This window comes from Gymnodraco acuticeps, unplaced genomic scaffold, assembly GCF_902827175.1.
Source record: "Gymnodraco acuticeps unplaced genomic scaffold, fGymAcu1.1, whole genome shotgun sequence".
Lineage (NCBI taxonomy): Eukaryota > Metazoa > Chordata > Actinopteri > Perciformes > Bathydraconidae > Gymnodraco > Gymnodraco acuticeps.
Window position 1 is genome coordinate 1,448,486 of NW_022992313.1, and position 18,188 is coordinate 1,466,673.

At 41.8% G+C, this 18,188-nt stretch overlaps 1 protein-coding gene across 1 annotated transcript in view; it reads right to left on the reverse strand.

Moving 5' to 3' along the window:
- LOC117541196 (patatin-like phospholipase domain-containing protein 7) overlaps positions 1–18,188 on the reverse strand; it is a 94,199-nt gene that overhangs the window by 68,240 nt on the left and 7,771 nt on the right. Inside the window, 9 exon segments of the mRNA XM_034208345.1 lie at positions 7,277–7,354; positions 7,510–7,659; positions 9,029–9,111; positions 11,300–11,371; positions 11,477–11,597; positions 13,321–13,401; positions 13,530–13,658; positions 14,046–14,126; positions 14,232–14,391. Coding sequence (XP_034064236.1) covers positions 7,277–7,354; positions 7,510–7,659; positions 9,029–9,111; positions 11,300–11,371; positions 11,477–11,597; positions 13,321–13,401; positions 13,530–13,658; positions 14,046–14,126; positions 14,232–14,391 — 955 coding nt within the window.

Consider the following 18,188-nt stretch of genomic DNA (forward strand, 5'->3'; position numbering starts at 1 on the left):
CGTCCAATAGCTCCAGAAAAACTGGAAGCAGTGCTGGAATTGGGCCGGTACTCACCGGTACGCAGTACCGGCACTTCTGGTTCTGACCCATGGAGTACCGGCACTTCTTGCTCAGTACCGGCATGCTGGCGGTACTCCGGTACTCATGCACCGTGCCAGTACTCAACACTCTCCCGCCGTTCTTATTATACATCCATATATATATATACAGCCGCCCGGGTACTCAGTAGATGCGTCATGAGGTGCCGAACGGACATTCTCATCGCTCTAACCACTGGAGTTTCACAGCGGGCTGTCAGCTGTTTACTCCTGTCATTCAAACAGAACGTGCTGGAGAGGGGGCGGGGCTTATCTTCTCCATGTAAATACTGTGGTGGAAACGACTATGTCAAAATTAACCTATTTGACCGTGATTTAATAGTAATACACGTTTTTAAAAATAATAATAATAATAATAATGCCGAAGTAGTAACAACATACTGAAAACTGTTAGTAAAACCATGTTTTAATGCTTTACAATTTACATACCTAGATGCACGTGTGTTGTGTTTATGCAGTGCAACTCCCACCCAGTGGGTGGCTATGTAGAGTGATAGAACAGAGCAGGCACGCCCCCGAGAGAAGGAAAGCAAGTCACGTCACAAATTAGCATTTCTAAAATGTTAGCGTGGATTAATAAAAGTGCAAAAAGACAGCGGTTGTCGCCGGAAGAAACTTCAAATACAGAGAATGCTGTGCCTGTGTTGGAAATTGTGTCTGATGGGGAGCTTTCTTTGGTTGATCCTCCTGCTCCAAGTTCTAGTGCATTAGCATTAGCACTAGCTCCGCCGCCTCCTCCAGAGCCTCTAACGTTAGCTGCTGCTGGCTCAACTGCCACCACCAACACCGGGCAAAGCGATGCACCTGACTGCTGGACAACGGACCAGGTGCAATATTTTTGCAAGACCAATGCATGGCTCCTTCTTAAAGATAAGAAGCTAGGATGTCGGATATGCAGAGATGTCAAATCTTTGGGAATACACACTGGACAAGGACTGAAACTGTCAACTGAATGGGGTGAGTGTGCAGTGTCTCATTTCGGTGTTGACAAGGGCAAACAACAAGCTAGCCTGAGAAAAAAAAATCAAAGAACATAAAGAATCACAAGCCCATGTAAAAGCTGCTGACATCCTTACATCTGCTTCACGTGAAACTATTCAACATCAAGTGCAGTCTATGCATACATCTGAATTAGACACCACTATCAGAGTTTTTCGAACGGCATATAAAATTGGCAAACATAGCCGGCCATTCACAGACATGCCAATTGATTTGAATGTACAGAAACTGAATGGGCCTGAACGTGGGCAGGGTTTTGCACTCCAATAAAACCTGTGGCGAAATCATCGACCACATAGCTCATGAGCTGAAGAAAAAAATGGCAAAAGACATTACAGAAACCAAAGAAAACTCTGTGTTTTGGTCGATGAATCTACCACTATTAGTGGTTAAAACGGTGCTTGTTGTGTGTCTACGCTCAGCATTAGCTGATGCTGAGCCCGAAACGTTTTTTTGGGAGCTGATCGAGTTGGATGGAACAACGGCTGATGACATCACAAAGGCGTTAATGGAGTGTCTTGGAAGAGATTTTAACGAGGACTTTTTAGGTCAGTGTTTCATTTCTTTTGCATGGGATGGGGCTTCAGTCATGCTAGGGAAGAGAACAGGCGTTGCTACTCAGTTGTGTAGTACATTCCCAAGCCTGTTTGTGTGGCACTGCTCCAATCATCGTCTAGAGCTGGCAGTTGGGGATATGGTCAAGGAGGTCTCAGGGCTCAATCATTTCCAGATCTTTTTTGACAAACTCTATTCCTTGTTCCATGCCTCCCCCAAAAATCAGAGGCAGTTAGCGCAGTGTGCGCAAGCAGTCGGACAGCGTCTCCTGGTGATAGGGCGTGTTTTGTCCATCCGCTGGGTGGCTTCAAGTGAAAGGAGCGTCAGAGCAGTCTGGGAAAACTACCGAGTGCTTCATGATCACTTCACAAATGCTGCAAACGACACGAGCAGGGATTCCAGAGACAGAGCAAAGTACAAGGGCCTGGATGATGTGCTCACATCTGCAACGTTTGTCAGCAATCTGGGACTGATGTACGATGCGCTCACAGAGCTCAGCGACCTCTCTCGGCAACTCCAAAAAAGAGAGATGACACTGCCTACAGCAGATAGGCTCTTAACTCGAGAAATACGAGTTTTTGAATCCATGGTCATCATGCCTGGCCTACACATGACTACAGTTCATACAGCTCTAGCTGAGAAGTCCTTCAAGGGTGTTGCCCTGCGTGAGAATGGCAGGCTTGTACAGATTCATGCAGGTCAGTTTTTCCGCAGTATGGTAGAGAATCTGAGACACAGAATGACTTCCACAACCTCCTCTCATGTCAGCACAAGAGAAATCCCATTACATGGCCGGGAGGCCCGGGACAATCAGCTAATCCAGGACATGAAAGTTATCCATCCTGGAAGTTGGCCTGAAGAGGAGTTAGACGTACAGTATGGGGACGTAGAGGTGCTACGTTTGTGCGAAGTGCTGAAAGTGGACAGAAGAGAGACTGTTCAGGGCTTTCGCGAATACAAGGAAACCAGGGCATCCCGTACACCTGCTGCCATGGAGCCTCTACTGAAAGCAGTCCGAACCATCGCTGTCTCCACTAGTGAGTGTGAGCGGGCATTCAGCTGCATGAACGATATCCTTACTGCAAAAAGGAATGCTCTCTCTGTCAGCCGACTGTCCAGCCTGGTTTTCATTAAATGTAATGGACCATCACTAGGACAGTTCAATCCGGAACAGTATGTGAGGTCCTGGCTGGCAAAGGGAAGGAGAAGTGCTGATGAAAGAGCCTGTCCAGCTCCAGCCCCTGATACTGATGTCCCCAAGGCCTTCTGGAGCCTTTTCTAACAATGTGAAGTATATTGCAAAGCAGCTCACCCAGTGAGAAGACTTTTGGCATAATGTGCCGATTTGTACAGATCCTGGAGATAGAAGGACTTCAGACCAACCAGGGAGTTATCTGATCAGCTTGGTGTTCAATGTAACTCTTTACCATGGCTCAGACTTTGTTACTTGCAGTTACAGTTTCTCATTTTAGATTGTGAAAATTTTGCATTTGTTTTTACATGTTCTTTGTTCATGCTCTTTATCATTTTTCTGAGTTGGAAAGTTAGATTGCATCATAGTTTACTTTATACATATTTGTATTCTTCAGTGGTGAAGTATATTTCAAAGCAGCTCAGCAATGTGAGAAGACTTTTGGCACTTTTTCGTTTTTCGTTTTCTGAGTTGGAAAGTTAGATTGCATTCAAAATGTACAGAAATACTTAATTTTGTTAAAGCTTTTTATAAAAAATGCTTCTGACCAGAGCTTTGTTTCCTTGTCATTAATGTTGAACACCACCAGAGGGGCTCTCACCTGAAAGGTCTCTGCTTCATGTGTCTTCAGCAGAAGATCTAGACTTTGATTGCTATATTTTCAGTTAATATTGACCTTACTGAGCTTTAGCCATATCCGCTGCCTATCATAAAAAATGTTAAGTACAGTGAACCTTTCTAAAATATACAGTAGTAAAGAGACAAACCCACCAGCATTATAGTAGCCAAATTCTTGTTTGTGGGCTGTATATATAAAATTGACTTGAAAAAGTTGCTGATTTTAGAGTACTGGCACCTTTTTCATTCCAATTCAAGCACTGACTGGAAGTAGCTGTTTTGCCGTCCTCTCAGCCTGAGGCAATTTATTCCCTTCGTAGTGAGATCTGGTGGTCTCCTTTGCTACTTCAGGCTAGGGGATGTCAAGCCTGGATGCAGCGCATTGGCACACGGCTTGCAAATCCATGCTGAGATGGGGTGAAGCTGGTATGCTTTCGTCCGGAGGGACAGACACAGACTTGGCAGCCTGAGCAGATGGGACGAAAACGTCGTCCTCGTCTGATATGAGAAACTCCGATGATTCCTCGTCAACGTCCATATAGTCCCACTCCAAGACGTCCTCCACGGGCGGGTCCATGGTGAGGTCCAACTGGGAGCCCCTGCTAGCCTCAGCACACGGCTCGGCTTCCGCAGCAGCTTCCTCCTTGTCCCGGTTGCTGGCTGGAGGTTCGGAACAATAACTGGTGTGTAAATATTCAGAAAAAAAACAAAACCTTAGCGTTAAAAACAGAATCGAGTATTAGCTGGTGTGCTAATATCCAGATATGCTCCAGTCTATGGTGAAGAGCGGAGGCTCAAAGCAAGTGTAGCTGGCAAGCGTCCCGCGACCGAAAGTTAGCTTGAAGTGGTTCAGTCTATGGACAGTTAAGCTAGCCAGGCTAAGAGGTGTTTGAATGACGCTGCGTTGTAGCAGGGTGTTTGGATTCCCTGACGATTCCCTGACGTTGTGGTCAAGATCACCAGCCAATCAGGATTGGCGTGATTAGATCGATGCTTCTGAGGTATACGCGGGGAAGCGCATCCCATAGTGACACACAGAATTGCCACAAAGGAAGAAAGGTGTTCTATGTATATTATTGGAAATACTACAATAAATGGAAGAAAGAATATTCTGCCTCAGGGCCGGACCTTGGCATAGGCAGTATAGGCGAATGTTAAGAGCGCATCAACCCATCGGGGGCGCCAAAAATTGGGGGGGAAAAAGTTAGAAATACAATTTTTTTTATTTTTTTTTATTCATAACAACACATTTTCGCCCATAAACTATTGCATACCCCCCCCCCCCCCCCCCCCCCCCCAGCATCAAGTTGAACTGCCCCAGCCCCAATAAAACCCAGAGGTTTATGTGCAATAGTTCTTTTTTTGAAAGGATGGTTTTAGTGTGCAATTATAGGTTTTAATTTTGTATTTGTGTTAATTTTAAATAAATCAAACTCCCAAAAAACGTATATACAGCTTCTGTGTGCTTTTATTAACATTGGAATTTACTGTGTAAGCGGCCGCGGGGGGAGAGCTTTAGAGAGCTCTCTCCTGAAAGACTGAGCGGCTTTGATAACCTCATCTCAGTGAGGTAAAGGCACACCTTTGTATGATCATTATAGTTATAAAAAAACAAGAGAATAGATGTATAAAATACTATGACAGCAAAAAAAAGTTGTTATTAATAAACAAAAATACTATTTAAAAGGGGAGTAATTTGTAAAATACCATAAAGAAAAAGTACATCTGTTTACAGTTCTGTTTCATATGGCTGTTGAGAGAAGTATCCATAGATCTCTTCATGTTGCTCTCAAAGTGCACCAGATTGATGCTTTCAACTTCAATATTTAAAAAAAAAATCTTCCCGGGGGAGCATGCCCCCGGACCCCCCTAGAGGAAGTGAGGACCCCCCCCTAGGATACTAAATACATTTGCACACATCTTGTGTCCATATCTTTCTGTTTTGTAGTCATGCGCGAGTCACATTGAGTGTCTGCATTGTGGGGGGGGGGGGGGGGGCGCCAGCTAAAATCTTGCCTAGGGAAGCAAATTGCTCAGGGCCCTGTTCTGCCTGGACAGTTAATTCCATTATTATTAATTCCCCCTTTTGCCTTGATGACGGCTTTGCACACTCTTGGCTTCTCTCAGTCAGCTTCATGAGGTTGTCTCCTGGAATGGTTTTCAATGAACACGTGTGCCTTGTCAAGAGTCAATGTGTGGAATTACTTGCCTTCTGAATGTGTTTGAGACCATCAGTTGTGTTGAGCAGAGGTAGAGTTAGTGCACAGTGGAAAGCCCTATGACTACTGTTGTAATCCATATTATGGCAAGAACGACTCAACTCAGTAAAGAGAAACGACCGTCCATCATCACTTTAAGAAATGAAGGCCAGTTGATCCGGAAAATGTCAAGAACTTTGAATGTTTCCTCAAGTGCAGTCGCAAAAACCATCAAACGCTATGATGAGACTGGCTCTCATGAGGACCCCCGGGAAAGGAAGAGCAAGAGTTACCTCTGCTGCAGAGGATAAATACATCACAGTTACCAGCCTCAGAAAGCACAAATTAAAGCACCTCAGATTAGAGCCCACATAAATGATCACAGAGCTCAAGTAGCAGACAAATCTCAACATCCACTGTTCAGAGGAGACTGCGTGAATCAGGCCTTCATGGTCCAATTACTGCAAAGAAGCCACTACTGAGGATGAACAACAAGAAGAAGAGAATTGTTTGGGCCAAGAAACACAAGGACTCAACATTAAACCAGTGTAAACTGTACTTTGGTCTGATTAGTCCAAATTTGAGATTTTTGGTTCCAACCTCCATGTCTTTGTGAGACACAGAGAAGGTGAGCGGATGGTTTCTGCATGTGTGGTTCCCACCGTGAAGCATCGAGGAGGAAGTGTGATGGTGTGGGGGGGCTTTGCTGGGGACACTGTTGGTGATTTATTCAAAATTCAAGGCACACTTAATCAGCATGGCTACCGAAGCATTCTGCAGCGCCATCTGGTTTGCTCTTAGTGGGACCATCATTTGTTTTTGAACAAAACAATGACCCCAAACACACCTCCAAGCTATGTAAGGGCTATTTGACCAAGAAGAAAAGTGATGGAGTGCTGCGTCAGATGACCTGGCCTCCACAATCACCATACCTCAACCCAATTGAGATGGTTTGGGATTAGTTGGACCGCAGAGTGAAGGAAAAGCAGCCAACAAGTGCTCAGCACCTCTGGGAAGTCCTTCAAGACTGTTGGAAATACATTCTAGGAGACGACCTCATGAAAATTACTGAGAGAAGCCAAGAGTATGCAAAGCAATCATCAAGGCAAAAGGGGGCTACTCTGAAGAATCTAAAATATAAATCATATTCTGGATTGTTTAACACTTTTCTGTTTACTAGATAATTCCATATGTATTATTTTATAGTTGTGATGTCTTCAGTATTAATCTCCCATCTAGAAAATAATTTTAAAATAAATAAAAACCTTCGAATGAGAAGGTGTGTCCAAACTTTTGACCGGTACTGTATTTTATCTTTAGCTCTGTAAGTATACCAGATTATTTCAGATGGGCTAAGAATCGGAAATCAAAACAAATTAACACTCAAGTGGACAAATCAGAAGCGTTGTCAAAGTGGGATGTTGTTGCTTATAGAGGGAAATAATGCCCATAAAGGAATAAAAGACATCCTTAAGCAGTTAAATATTAAATAATCATAGCCTTGTCTCTGTGTGGAAAACTTGGACATTATTTGTTAAAGATACACTTGCACTTTGTTCTTTGATGAAGTGTGTGTTCCACAAAGAGTCTCTGTCCGTCGGTCCTTCACACTGACCTGGTCTCCCTGGTGAGCCACCACAGTGCCGGCTTTGACTTGCCGAAGATTAACTCTCCCCTCCAAAAGATGGGGGTCCTGATCAAAAACAAACACAAAAACAGGGATATGTCTTCTTAGAAACAGTAACATTTTTATCAGTCTTTCACTTTTAATTTTACATTTCCATTTTTGAAACAATTGTGGATTTTGTGTGCTGAATAATCTTACAGTGAATAAAGTCTGTCCCCTACCTGTAGTTGGATGACATGGAGCAGATCCTTTTTGGCAGCTTGGAAAATGGCGTTAACTTTGTTGTGCTGGACATTTTCTGCTCCAGCTTCACTGTAGTGGTAAACAGCTGATGGAGTGTGCTGCAGGGTCACACTCTTCTTGAGTATCGACTGAGGAGACAGAAAAGTGTATTTGTGACATTAGCAAGAAACTAAACCATAAACTAAACACATATTCTAAGTTAGAATGACCTTGTATATGCCTATGTAGTGTTGTAAAATGGGCCATTAAAGGGACTGCCTAACATTGTAGTGCCTAAACGAAGTATGGTGTAATGTAACGTAACAAGATGCGATGCGGGACTTGCACATGCTAGATATCGATTCCGACTCACAGCAAACTAAACCAAACAAAACAGAACAAAGGTAAAATAAACTGAACTGAATGTAACTAAACATAACTAGACTAAACTGAATTAAACTATCTAGGTATAACAAAACAAAACTGAACTAAATCGAACTAATCATAACTAGACTAACTACTTAGCTAGATAAGCAGAACTAAACTTTACTCATCTCACGAAACTGAACAGAAGCAAACAAAACTTAAAGGTCCCATGTCATGGCCATTTCTACTGATCATGATTCCATTGTTGAGGTCTACTAGAATAGATTTATACTGTTCAATGTTCCAAACTCACATTGGTTTCTCAAACAGCATCTCTGTATAGAGTGTGTATTCACTCTCTGTCCTACACGGCTTGTTGGAGCTCCTGCCCCCCCCCTCTCCCTGTGAGCCCACTGTGCTCTGATTGGTCAGCTCGCCCACTCTGTTCTGATGAGTCCACCACCGTTACAGCGGAACATCAGTGATTATGTGTTACAATGGCGTTAGCAACCAGCATGACAAACATTTGGACCAATTGGTCCATTTGGATCGTCGTTACGTCACTTGGTTCCCGGAAGAAAAAAAATTGAAAAAGAGAAATCTCCAAGGAGGCGTTCTGGGGCAGCATAGACAGGTCTTCTCTGTGTTAGAGTTTTACTCGCTACAGGGTGTACTTTGAGGGTTTGTGACTCTGCAGACCGTTCACATGCAGAAAAAACATTCATAACACACAAGGGGACGGGTGATAACCGGAAAAGCATGACATGGGACATTTAAAGAACACTAAACTTAAACTCAAACTAAATTCAATTAAACCAAACTAAAATAAACATAACAAGACTATACTCAATCTAAACTAAACTAAACTAAACTCCAAGTAAACTAAACTGAACTGAAACTAAACTAAGATAAACCAAAACTAAACTTAACTATACTAAACTAAACTCAAACTGAACTAAACTGAACTAAACTCAAACTAACCTAAACTAAACTCAATATAAACTAAACTAAACTCCAGTAAACCTATGAGGAGCAGTATTAAGAGCAGTCACTACAGACTAGTCTAAAATATGTTTGTGTAAATGTAAGCAAATGTTTAATCTGAATTCAAACCAACAGCAAGTGCAATAAAGAAAATATTTGTACAGAGACCTTCACAGGGCTGTGAATCAGAGCTTCTTCTTTGGAAACCTGAGCCCGTTCATACACTTTGTTGAGACCGAAGGACATTTCACCTGCAGAACAAAAAGATCCCATCATCAGAGTGCTCATGGAGCTCAGCAAACAATGTTCCTAGTTGAGGATGCTGAGTGTTGAGACTGCTGAGTGTTGAGACTTCTGAGTGTTGAGGCTGCTGAGTGTTGAGACTGCTGAGTGTTGAGACTGCTGAGTGTTGAGACTGCTGAGTGTTGAGAAAGCTGAGTGTTGAGGCTGCTGAGTGTTGAGTCTGCTGAGTGTTGAGGCTGATGAGTGTTGAGGCTGAGTGTTGAGTCTGCTGAGTGTTGAGGCTGCTGAGTGTTGAGGCTGTTGAGTGTTGAAGCTGATGAGTGTTGAGGCTGATGAGTGTTGAGGCTGAGTGTTGAGGCTGATGAGTGTTGAGGCTGAGTGTTGAGGCTGATGAGTGTTGAGGCCGATGAGTGTTGAGTCTGAGTGTTGAGGCTGCTGAGTGTTGAGGCTGCTGAGTGTTGAAGCTGATGAGTGTTGAGTCTGCTGAGTGTTGAGTCTGCTGAGTGTTGAGGCTGATGAGTGTTGAGGCTGATGAGTGTTGAAGCTGATGAGTGTTGAGGCTGATGAGTGTTGAGGCTGATGAGTGTTGAGAATGCTGAGTGTTGAGGCTGATGAGTGTTGAGTCTGAGTGTTGAGGCTGCTGAGTGTTGAGGCTGATGAGTGTTGAGGCTGATGAGTGTTGAGAATGCTGAGTGTTGAGGCTGCTGAGTGTTGAGTCTGCTGAGTGTTGAGTCTGCTGAGTGTTGAGGCTGATGAGTGTTGAGTCTGATGAGTGTTGAGTCTGATGAGTGTTGAGGCTGATGAATTTTGAGGCTGATGAATTTTGAGGCTGATGAGTGTTGAGGCTGATGAGTGTTGAGGCTGATGAGTGTTGAGGCTGAGTGTTGAGGATGCTGAGTGTTGAGGCTGCTGAGTGTTGAGGCTGAGTGTTGAGGATGCTGAGTGTTGAGGATGCTGAGTGTTGAGGATGCTGAGTGTTGAGGCTGCTGAGTGTTGAGGCTGCAGTGAGTGTTGAGGCTGAGTGTTGAGGCTGCTGAGTGTTGATGCTGATGAGTGTTGAGGCTGATGAGTGTTGAGGCTGAGTGTTGAGGCTGCTGAGTGTTGAGGCTGCTGAGTGTTGAGGCTGCAGTGAGTGTTGAGGCTGAGTGTTGAGGCTGCTGAGTGTTGATGCTGATGAGTGTTGAGGCTGATGAGTGTTGAGGCTGCTGAGTGTTGATGCTGATGAGTGTTGAGGCTGATGAGTGTTGAAGCTGCTGAGTGTTGAGGCTGCAGTGAGTGTTGAGGCTGAGTGTTGAGGCTGCTGAGTGTTGATGCTGATGAGTGTTGAGGCTGATGAGTGTTGAGGCTGCTGAGTGTTGAGGCTGCAGTGAGTGTTGAGGCTGATGAGTGTTGAGGCTGCAGTGAGTGTTGAGGCTGCTGAGTGTTGAGGCTGATGAGTGTTGAGGCTGCAGTGAGTGTTGAGGCTGCAGTGAGTGTTGAGGCTGCAGTGAGTGTTGAGGCTGCAGTGAGTGTTGAGGCTGCAGTGAGTGTTGAGGCTGATGAGTGTTGAGGCTGCTGAGTGTTGAGGCTGCAGTGAGTGTTGAGGCTGCAGTGAGTGTTGAGGCTGCAGTGAGTGTTGAGGCTGCAGTGAGTGTTGAGGCTGATGAGTGTTGAGGCTGCAGTGAGTGTTGAGGCTGATGAGTGTTGAGGCTGCAGTGAGTGTTGAGGCTGATGAGTGTTGAGGCTGCAGTGAGTGTTGAGGCTGATGAGTGTTGAGACTGCAGTGAGTGTTGCTGCTGTTTGCACTGTAAACTGCATTTTCATGTTTTGTCACAGCTCAGATATCATGTGAAGTATTTCCTTTCTAGTATATTATATTTCAGGCTTGATGGTTAAAAAATAGGTTGATTCATTTTTTTTCTATTCTTGTCTTATTGTTTATATGAGCTTAAAACGTTGCGAATGAGAAGTGGGAAATGTCTGGTAATTGGGTTTGGTAACAAGAAAACAAAAAAGTATTGGTTAACTGCAAAAATACTAAACATTAGCACACATGGAACTGACACACCTTTTTGACATCAGGAAAACATAATCCAAATGTTTTTTTCTGTAATTGTTATTCCTACTTCTTTGTTCCAGGGTTCTGGAGTAACCATAGTTCACTGAATTGCATATGTCCTACCCAGACAAGAATGTGAAGCAAATAAAAGAAAGGACCTGTAACAGCCATCGGGGTGGAGAATGAGCGAGATTTCTTGTATTTCGAAGTTTCTGAGTAACTGGACTTTTCTGTTGAAGTGGGTGACAAGAAAACAGATATGTTCGACAAACATTACTAGAAATACATTCCTGCAGCCTAAAAGTGAAGTGTGTGACATTGGTGTTGTTTCTGACCTGTGTCACTTTTTTCAGAGCCCTGATCTTCAGAGTGGGAGGGCTGCCTGCGGAGGCCTCGGTGTGGATAACCCTCCCCCAGAACATTGGCAACCGACACCAGGGAGATCGCTTGGCTCTCCTGCAACACACACATATATATATATATAAATACTTTTTATTTTACTTTACATTTTATAATAATATATATATGTTTTATAATGATTGATCATGAAAGTGTTCTCAAAGCTGGTAAAGGTGCAGCTAGTTTGAATGACTGAAGTTTGTATACTGCAGGGTAGCTTGTGAATTTACTCCAGGTGGAACTAAAGTCTGATTTAAGAGCTGATTATATTTTATCATTCATCCAAATCTGTAAAGTAACAAAAGGCATTCAATAAATGTACTGAAGTATAAGTTCACTATTTACATCTGAATTGCCTCAAAAGTACCTCAACATTTTTTTATGACTTTACAAAACAGTATTTATATAGTAGGATTCTAAAATGTTGAATATAAGGTTGTAAGTGTATTTGATATGTTAACCCTTCATAACACTTGCACTTCTTAATATTTGAAGAACACTGTTGTAGAACAACAGCATGCAATTTAGAGTTTTTTCTATTTCTACTATAACCTTGCTGCTACTTCATTACATTTACCCTTTGTGCATAGTCAATGATGATTGCAACATTATCAAATCCCAAAAGGTCAACAAAAATAATTCTGTGGAGAAGGATGACCTAATGAAGATCAGCCTAATATTTTGTGTTCAAATGTATGGCCGATAAACCTATTTTATTGACTATTTAAACCATCAATGATTCCCGACTCCCCCATACCCGTCAGTAGGAGCTACAAGTGATCAACAACTGCTTCAAAGGCTAAAGGTGTTTGCTGAGCGAGTAACGTGACTTAAATTTGGATCTGGACCCTTATCCCTGAGTCAGGAAAGGCTAGGGAGGGGCACAGATGGAAGTGATTCATCATCACATTTATGTATTGTCTGTTCAGTAATTGTTAGTGGAGTGTTATGCAACAAGTAGCAACGTCCGAAAATTATCCTAAATGAATTTATTGGCTGTCATATTTTCCTTTTTGTAGTGTGATGGACTTATGTTATATCCTGTAATGTACTATTAAACTTGCAAGCCACTTGACGCCATTGGTCATTGTGACATATTTAGTTTAAATAATGAATTTATGCTACAGTATTGTTGTGCACCACGTGAGGCAATACTCAAAGTGTTATATATATATATTTTCAATACACAACCTTCTTGTTTGTCATTTGTGGGTAAGTGTATATTGGGTATGAGGGGTATACTATAATATATAAGCATGAGCTGTATGTCAGCTGGATGCCTAAGGGTTCACTGAATTTAAAAGTATAACTTTTTTCTGTCCCATTTTGGAACATTCAATAAAAAAAAACTTTGAAGAGGAGGGGGCAATACCAGCTTATTACCCAAATATGTTTTATTTATTTACAAGCTTAGCTTAATGATCACAGCAGGCCCTTATGACGGAGCTTCAGTTTTAAATCAGCCTTTTCATTTTGAAGATATGGACACATTACATAACTGTTGGTTAACTCTACCCTTGTTATCAGGATCAGAATACCTTTATTCATCCAAAGAGGGGAAATATACAATGCCTTAGTGTTCTACACATGTAATGCATTTATTTAATCCACTGCTTCTTTAATTGCAGCTGGTGGCCCTCTGAGAGCTGCACATTAATTGGGTGATCTTTGGTGTACCTGGGCAGTATTTGGTCATTCTCTGTATCTCGTTGTATCTCATTTGAAAAGGTGATGCTTATCAGTAAACAGAATGAAGCAGAGCAACAACATCAAACAGTACCGGGTTGAAGAGCTCAGTGGTCAGGCCCAGGTAGTTGTGTAAGGCGAGGAAGGTGACTCTCTGGAGACGCACCATGATTATCTGCAGAGGAGGAGACGCACTGCTCTGTCAGTGCCACATCAGGGAATGGATGCAGTTTGTGAAGCTGCCTGTGCTTTTCTCTGGCTCAGACTGTACTTGCACTGCGGAAGTGTCAGTGGACGCTTTACCTGGATGACACGGACCAGAGTTTCTGGATATTTCTCAAACACTGACTGGAAGGCTGCAGCCGGCAGACGCAGGATGGTGGAGGTGACTGCAGCTCTGGCAGACACCGTTTTATAAGGCGCTGGATAGCCCTGAATACACAGTACAGTTTGTGGAGAAAGAAGGAGTTGTGAGGAGTAACAACCCTAACAAAACCATTAACATGCATCAAGAAATGGGAACAACACGCCAATAAAGAAGAGCTAATGTAGAAGAGCATACAAAACACTTTAAGTGATGAATAGAATAATTATTTCATAAAATCCTTTTATAATATAATACATATTATTCTGAAATGTGCCTTGGTGCAGAAAGAGCACTTTTCAAATGTTCTTTAAATACAAATACATGAAACGTTTCTACTTTTCTTGAAAAAATATTTGAAATGCAGACTTTGACTTGTACCACAGTATTTTACACTACTTTTACTAAAGTGAAAAATCGGTGTACTTTTCCTCTGTTCTAAAATGCAAACGTACAGTGATGATGTCCAGGATACTCAGCAGACTGTGAACGCTGTCTCCTGGTAACACTTCCTTCACCACAGCGTCAGTCCCATCCTGCAGGAAGAAAACACCATTACATCTCCCTGATCACATCGCTGAGTGTCAAATATCCATGTGGTTGTTGCAGGCAGTAGTTTGTGGTCAGCCCTGAGGTCTCACGCTCTCATGGATGGACATGTCCAAGCGGCCATCTTGAACCACGTAAATACTGTCATCAGTGTCCCCTGGTCTGAAGAGTGCCTCCCCCTGGTGCAGCTGGATCACCACCATGTGCCGGCACAGCTCCAGGAACACAGGCTTCTCAAAGTGGCCCAGCACCCTAATAATAATAATAATAATACATTGTATTGAAGGCGCTTTCCAGGATATCAATCAATCAACCAATGTTTATTTATAAAGCCCAATATCACAAATGTTACATTTGTCTCAGTGGACTTCACAGTTTCACAGGATACACAAGGACACCTTACAATTCATAAAATAAATACTCTAACTGATAAGAACAGCAAGAGATGAGGAAAACATGGCAGGCATGTATGAGGGGGATGCTCAGTAACAGTTGAGGAAAGCATACAGACTGGTTCAAACTATAGTATTTAGGCCGGGGTTGTCCAAACTTTGGCCCCCAGCCAATTCTAAAAGTCTAATGGAATATGGCCAACACATGAAACTTCTTATATTGTAATTCTTAAATATGTATGTAAACATATATAACACAGTAGTATTCATGTGCAAGTAAGCCCACATTTTTTAATTCAGTCAATCAAAGTGGAAAACATTTTCTAAGAAATATGAGTTGATAAAAAAGGCCCAATAACTTATTTCCATAACCAGCTTGAAATATTCCCTTCCTATTTCCCCTTATTATAATCAATCTGAGGCGTCTGTTTTAAGGGAGGAGCTGCAACAGTAACTAAATGAAACCCTCTGGAGAGCTGGGATGGAGGCAGTTTGTTTCTTAAAGCATATTCAACTATCAAGCATCATTTAGCCACATTCCATCGATTTTGCTGACTTACAACTTAACTTATGAGGCAATATACCTCACCTCGGGCCCAGCCCTTCATGTGTTTTTCTGTATGTGGCCCTCAGTGAAAAGTTTGGACAGCCCTGGTTTAGCCTATTCTGAACAGAACAGGTGGGGTTTGAACGTGGTAGTCAGACTGTTTGGTGTGTGGAGGGAGTTTCAGAGCCTGGGAGCACTGCAGCCGAAAGACCAACAGCCGTGACAAGGGGAAGGTTAGCACCAGGAGACCAGCTGAGAATGAGCGAGCAGCAGGAGTGGTGGTTAGGGGTTGGGTTACTCCTGAAGGTCGGTGAGATTGGTGGGGGCCAAGTTGTAAAGGGCTTTGTAGGTGTGCAGAAAATAAGTAACTAAGTACATTCACTCAAGTACTGTAATTAAGTAAATTGTTGAGGTGCTTGTGCTTGAGTATTTCCATTGTTTGCTACTTTATACATCTACTCCACATTTAAAAAGGGAAATAATGTAATTTACTCCACTACATTTATTTATTTAACAGCTTTAGCAACTTTTAACAAAATGCATCTCTAAAGATTTAACCAGTGGACTAACACTTCATATACAATATTTTACAAAAAGTAAATCAGAACTTTGTTTGTCTACAACAGAAAAATGCTAATTGATGAAACAATATTATCTAGAAATGTCATATATATATAAATATAATTATATACGCAATAAGGCAATTTTTCTGTACAATGATTACTTTTACTTGTTATACTTTAAGTGCATATTGCTGATAATACTTTTGTACCTTTACTGAAGTAAACATTTTGAATGCAGGACTTGTGTTTGGAATTCAGTTTTTATGACAATAATGTATAATAATGTACTTCAGAATACTTTTTCTACCACTGGATGTGCACATCTTTATAATACTGCTAATGATAATAAGCACATTCCTAAATGTAACACTTGTAGCAGTTTGACCAAAGTTGCTGGGGTGCCAATCAGGTCAGGCCTGACCATTTTAAAAGTTTAGGTCGAGCCAAACCCTACAAAAGGTACATGTTACCGACGGGCAACCATAGAGCCACTCTTAACCAGTTCAAAATGTCTGTAACTTTACCATGTTAAATTAATACATTTGAACAAATACACACAACACATCTCTCTTAAATGCAGACACAATAATATATTCAATAGTTAAAATGATCAGTGAGTCCCATATGAGTGAAAGGGTGTATGCAATATATATAGTTCATGATAAATAGTCAAAATAATAATATAATCCACAAATCTCCATTCCAGGTTTTCTTAGTCCAGTCCACGGTTATGAGAATTAAAGTTAAACCTTATCATATCCAAGATATAACATTCTTACACCTTACATGTACAACAGATGCAGTCTCTCTCATTTGGGGAGAAAAGTTATAATCCTTAAGATTTCAGTTCTGTAAGAAGACACTGTTTACACTGCTTACCATGTTTAAAGTGTTGTTCAAAATCAGTGTATTGACCACTGGGGACAGAAGACACACCCACAGTATGTGATGCTTTAATAATGACAACACTCATGATTGAATCTGGACATCTGCATCAGTATGGATCAGCACTGTGTGCCCAGGATGTGTATGCATACTCTCCTGTTAATCTGATACGCATGGTTGTTAGATGTGGATCCTGAGCTGGCTAGCTGGAGTCAAGCAGAGTTGATCAATTTGAGAATCAATACAAAATTATTCAGCAACAGTTTTGATAATGGATTCATCAGAATCAGTATCTGTTTTATCCCGGTGGAAATTGAGTTTTGTTGTTGTGGTTCTATTATAGAATTAAAAATGAAATGTTAATTCAAATGAAATAGAACAAACTATTTCATCATAAGAAGTTGAAGAAAAAATATTTAATAAAAATATTCTTAAAAATAGAATAAGATGTTTATAAAACATAAGAATATAAAGTTAAATGTCCAATAAAAGATTGATTGGCTAGCGCTCCAACACTTTGTACATGAGAGGCTAAGGGGCGGGACATCTCTAAGCGGTTGACCAATCACAGTAGAGCCCGCCAGCTAACCAATCAGAGCAGACTGGGCTCTGGTTTCAGACAGAAGGGGAAAAGAGGTGCTGCAGCACAGACAGTATGAGAAAAATAAAGAGCTTTCTGAACATTAAAGCATGGAGACATGTAGAGACACTACATACTGATATACACCTGAACATCAGCAGGAGAGGACTCTTTAAAGTAGAGACACTACATACTGATATACACCTGGACATCAGCAGGAGAGGACTCTTTAAAGTAGAGACACTACATACTGATATACACCTGAACATCAGCAGGAGAGGACTCTTTAAAGTAGAGACACTACATACTGATATACACCTGAACATCAGCAGGAGAGGACTCTTTAAAGTAGAGACACTACATACTGATATACACCTGAACATCAGCAGGAGAGGACTCTTTAAAGTAGAGACACTACATACTGATATACACCTGAACATCAGCAGGAGAGGACTCTTTAAAGTAGAGACACTACATACTGATATACACCTGAACATCAGCAGGAGAGGACTCTTTAAAGTAGAGACACTACATACTGATATACACCTGAACATCAGCAGGAGAGGACTCTTTAAAGTAGAGACACTACATACTGATATACACCTGAACATCAGCAAGAGAGGACTCTTTAAAGTAGAGACACTACATACTGATATACACCTGAACATCAGCAGGAGAGGACTCTTTAAAGTAGAGACACTACATACTGATATACACCTGATCATCAGCAGGAGAGGACTCTTTAAAGTAGAGACACTACATACTGATATACACCTGAACATCAGCAGGAGAGGACTCTTTAAAGTAGAGACACTACATACTGATATACACCTGAACATCAGCAGGAGAGGACTCTTTAAAGTAGAGACACTACATACTGATATACACCTGAACATCAGCAGGAGAGGACTCTTTAAAGTAGAGACACTACATACTGATATACACCTGAACATCAGCAGGAGAGGACTCTTTAAAGTAGAGACACTACATACTGATATACACCTGAACATCAGCAGGAGAGGACCTCTTTAAAGTAGAGACACTACATACTGATATACACCTGAACATCAGCAGGAGAGGAC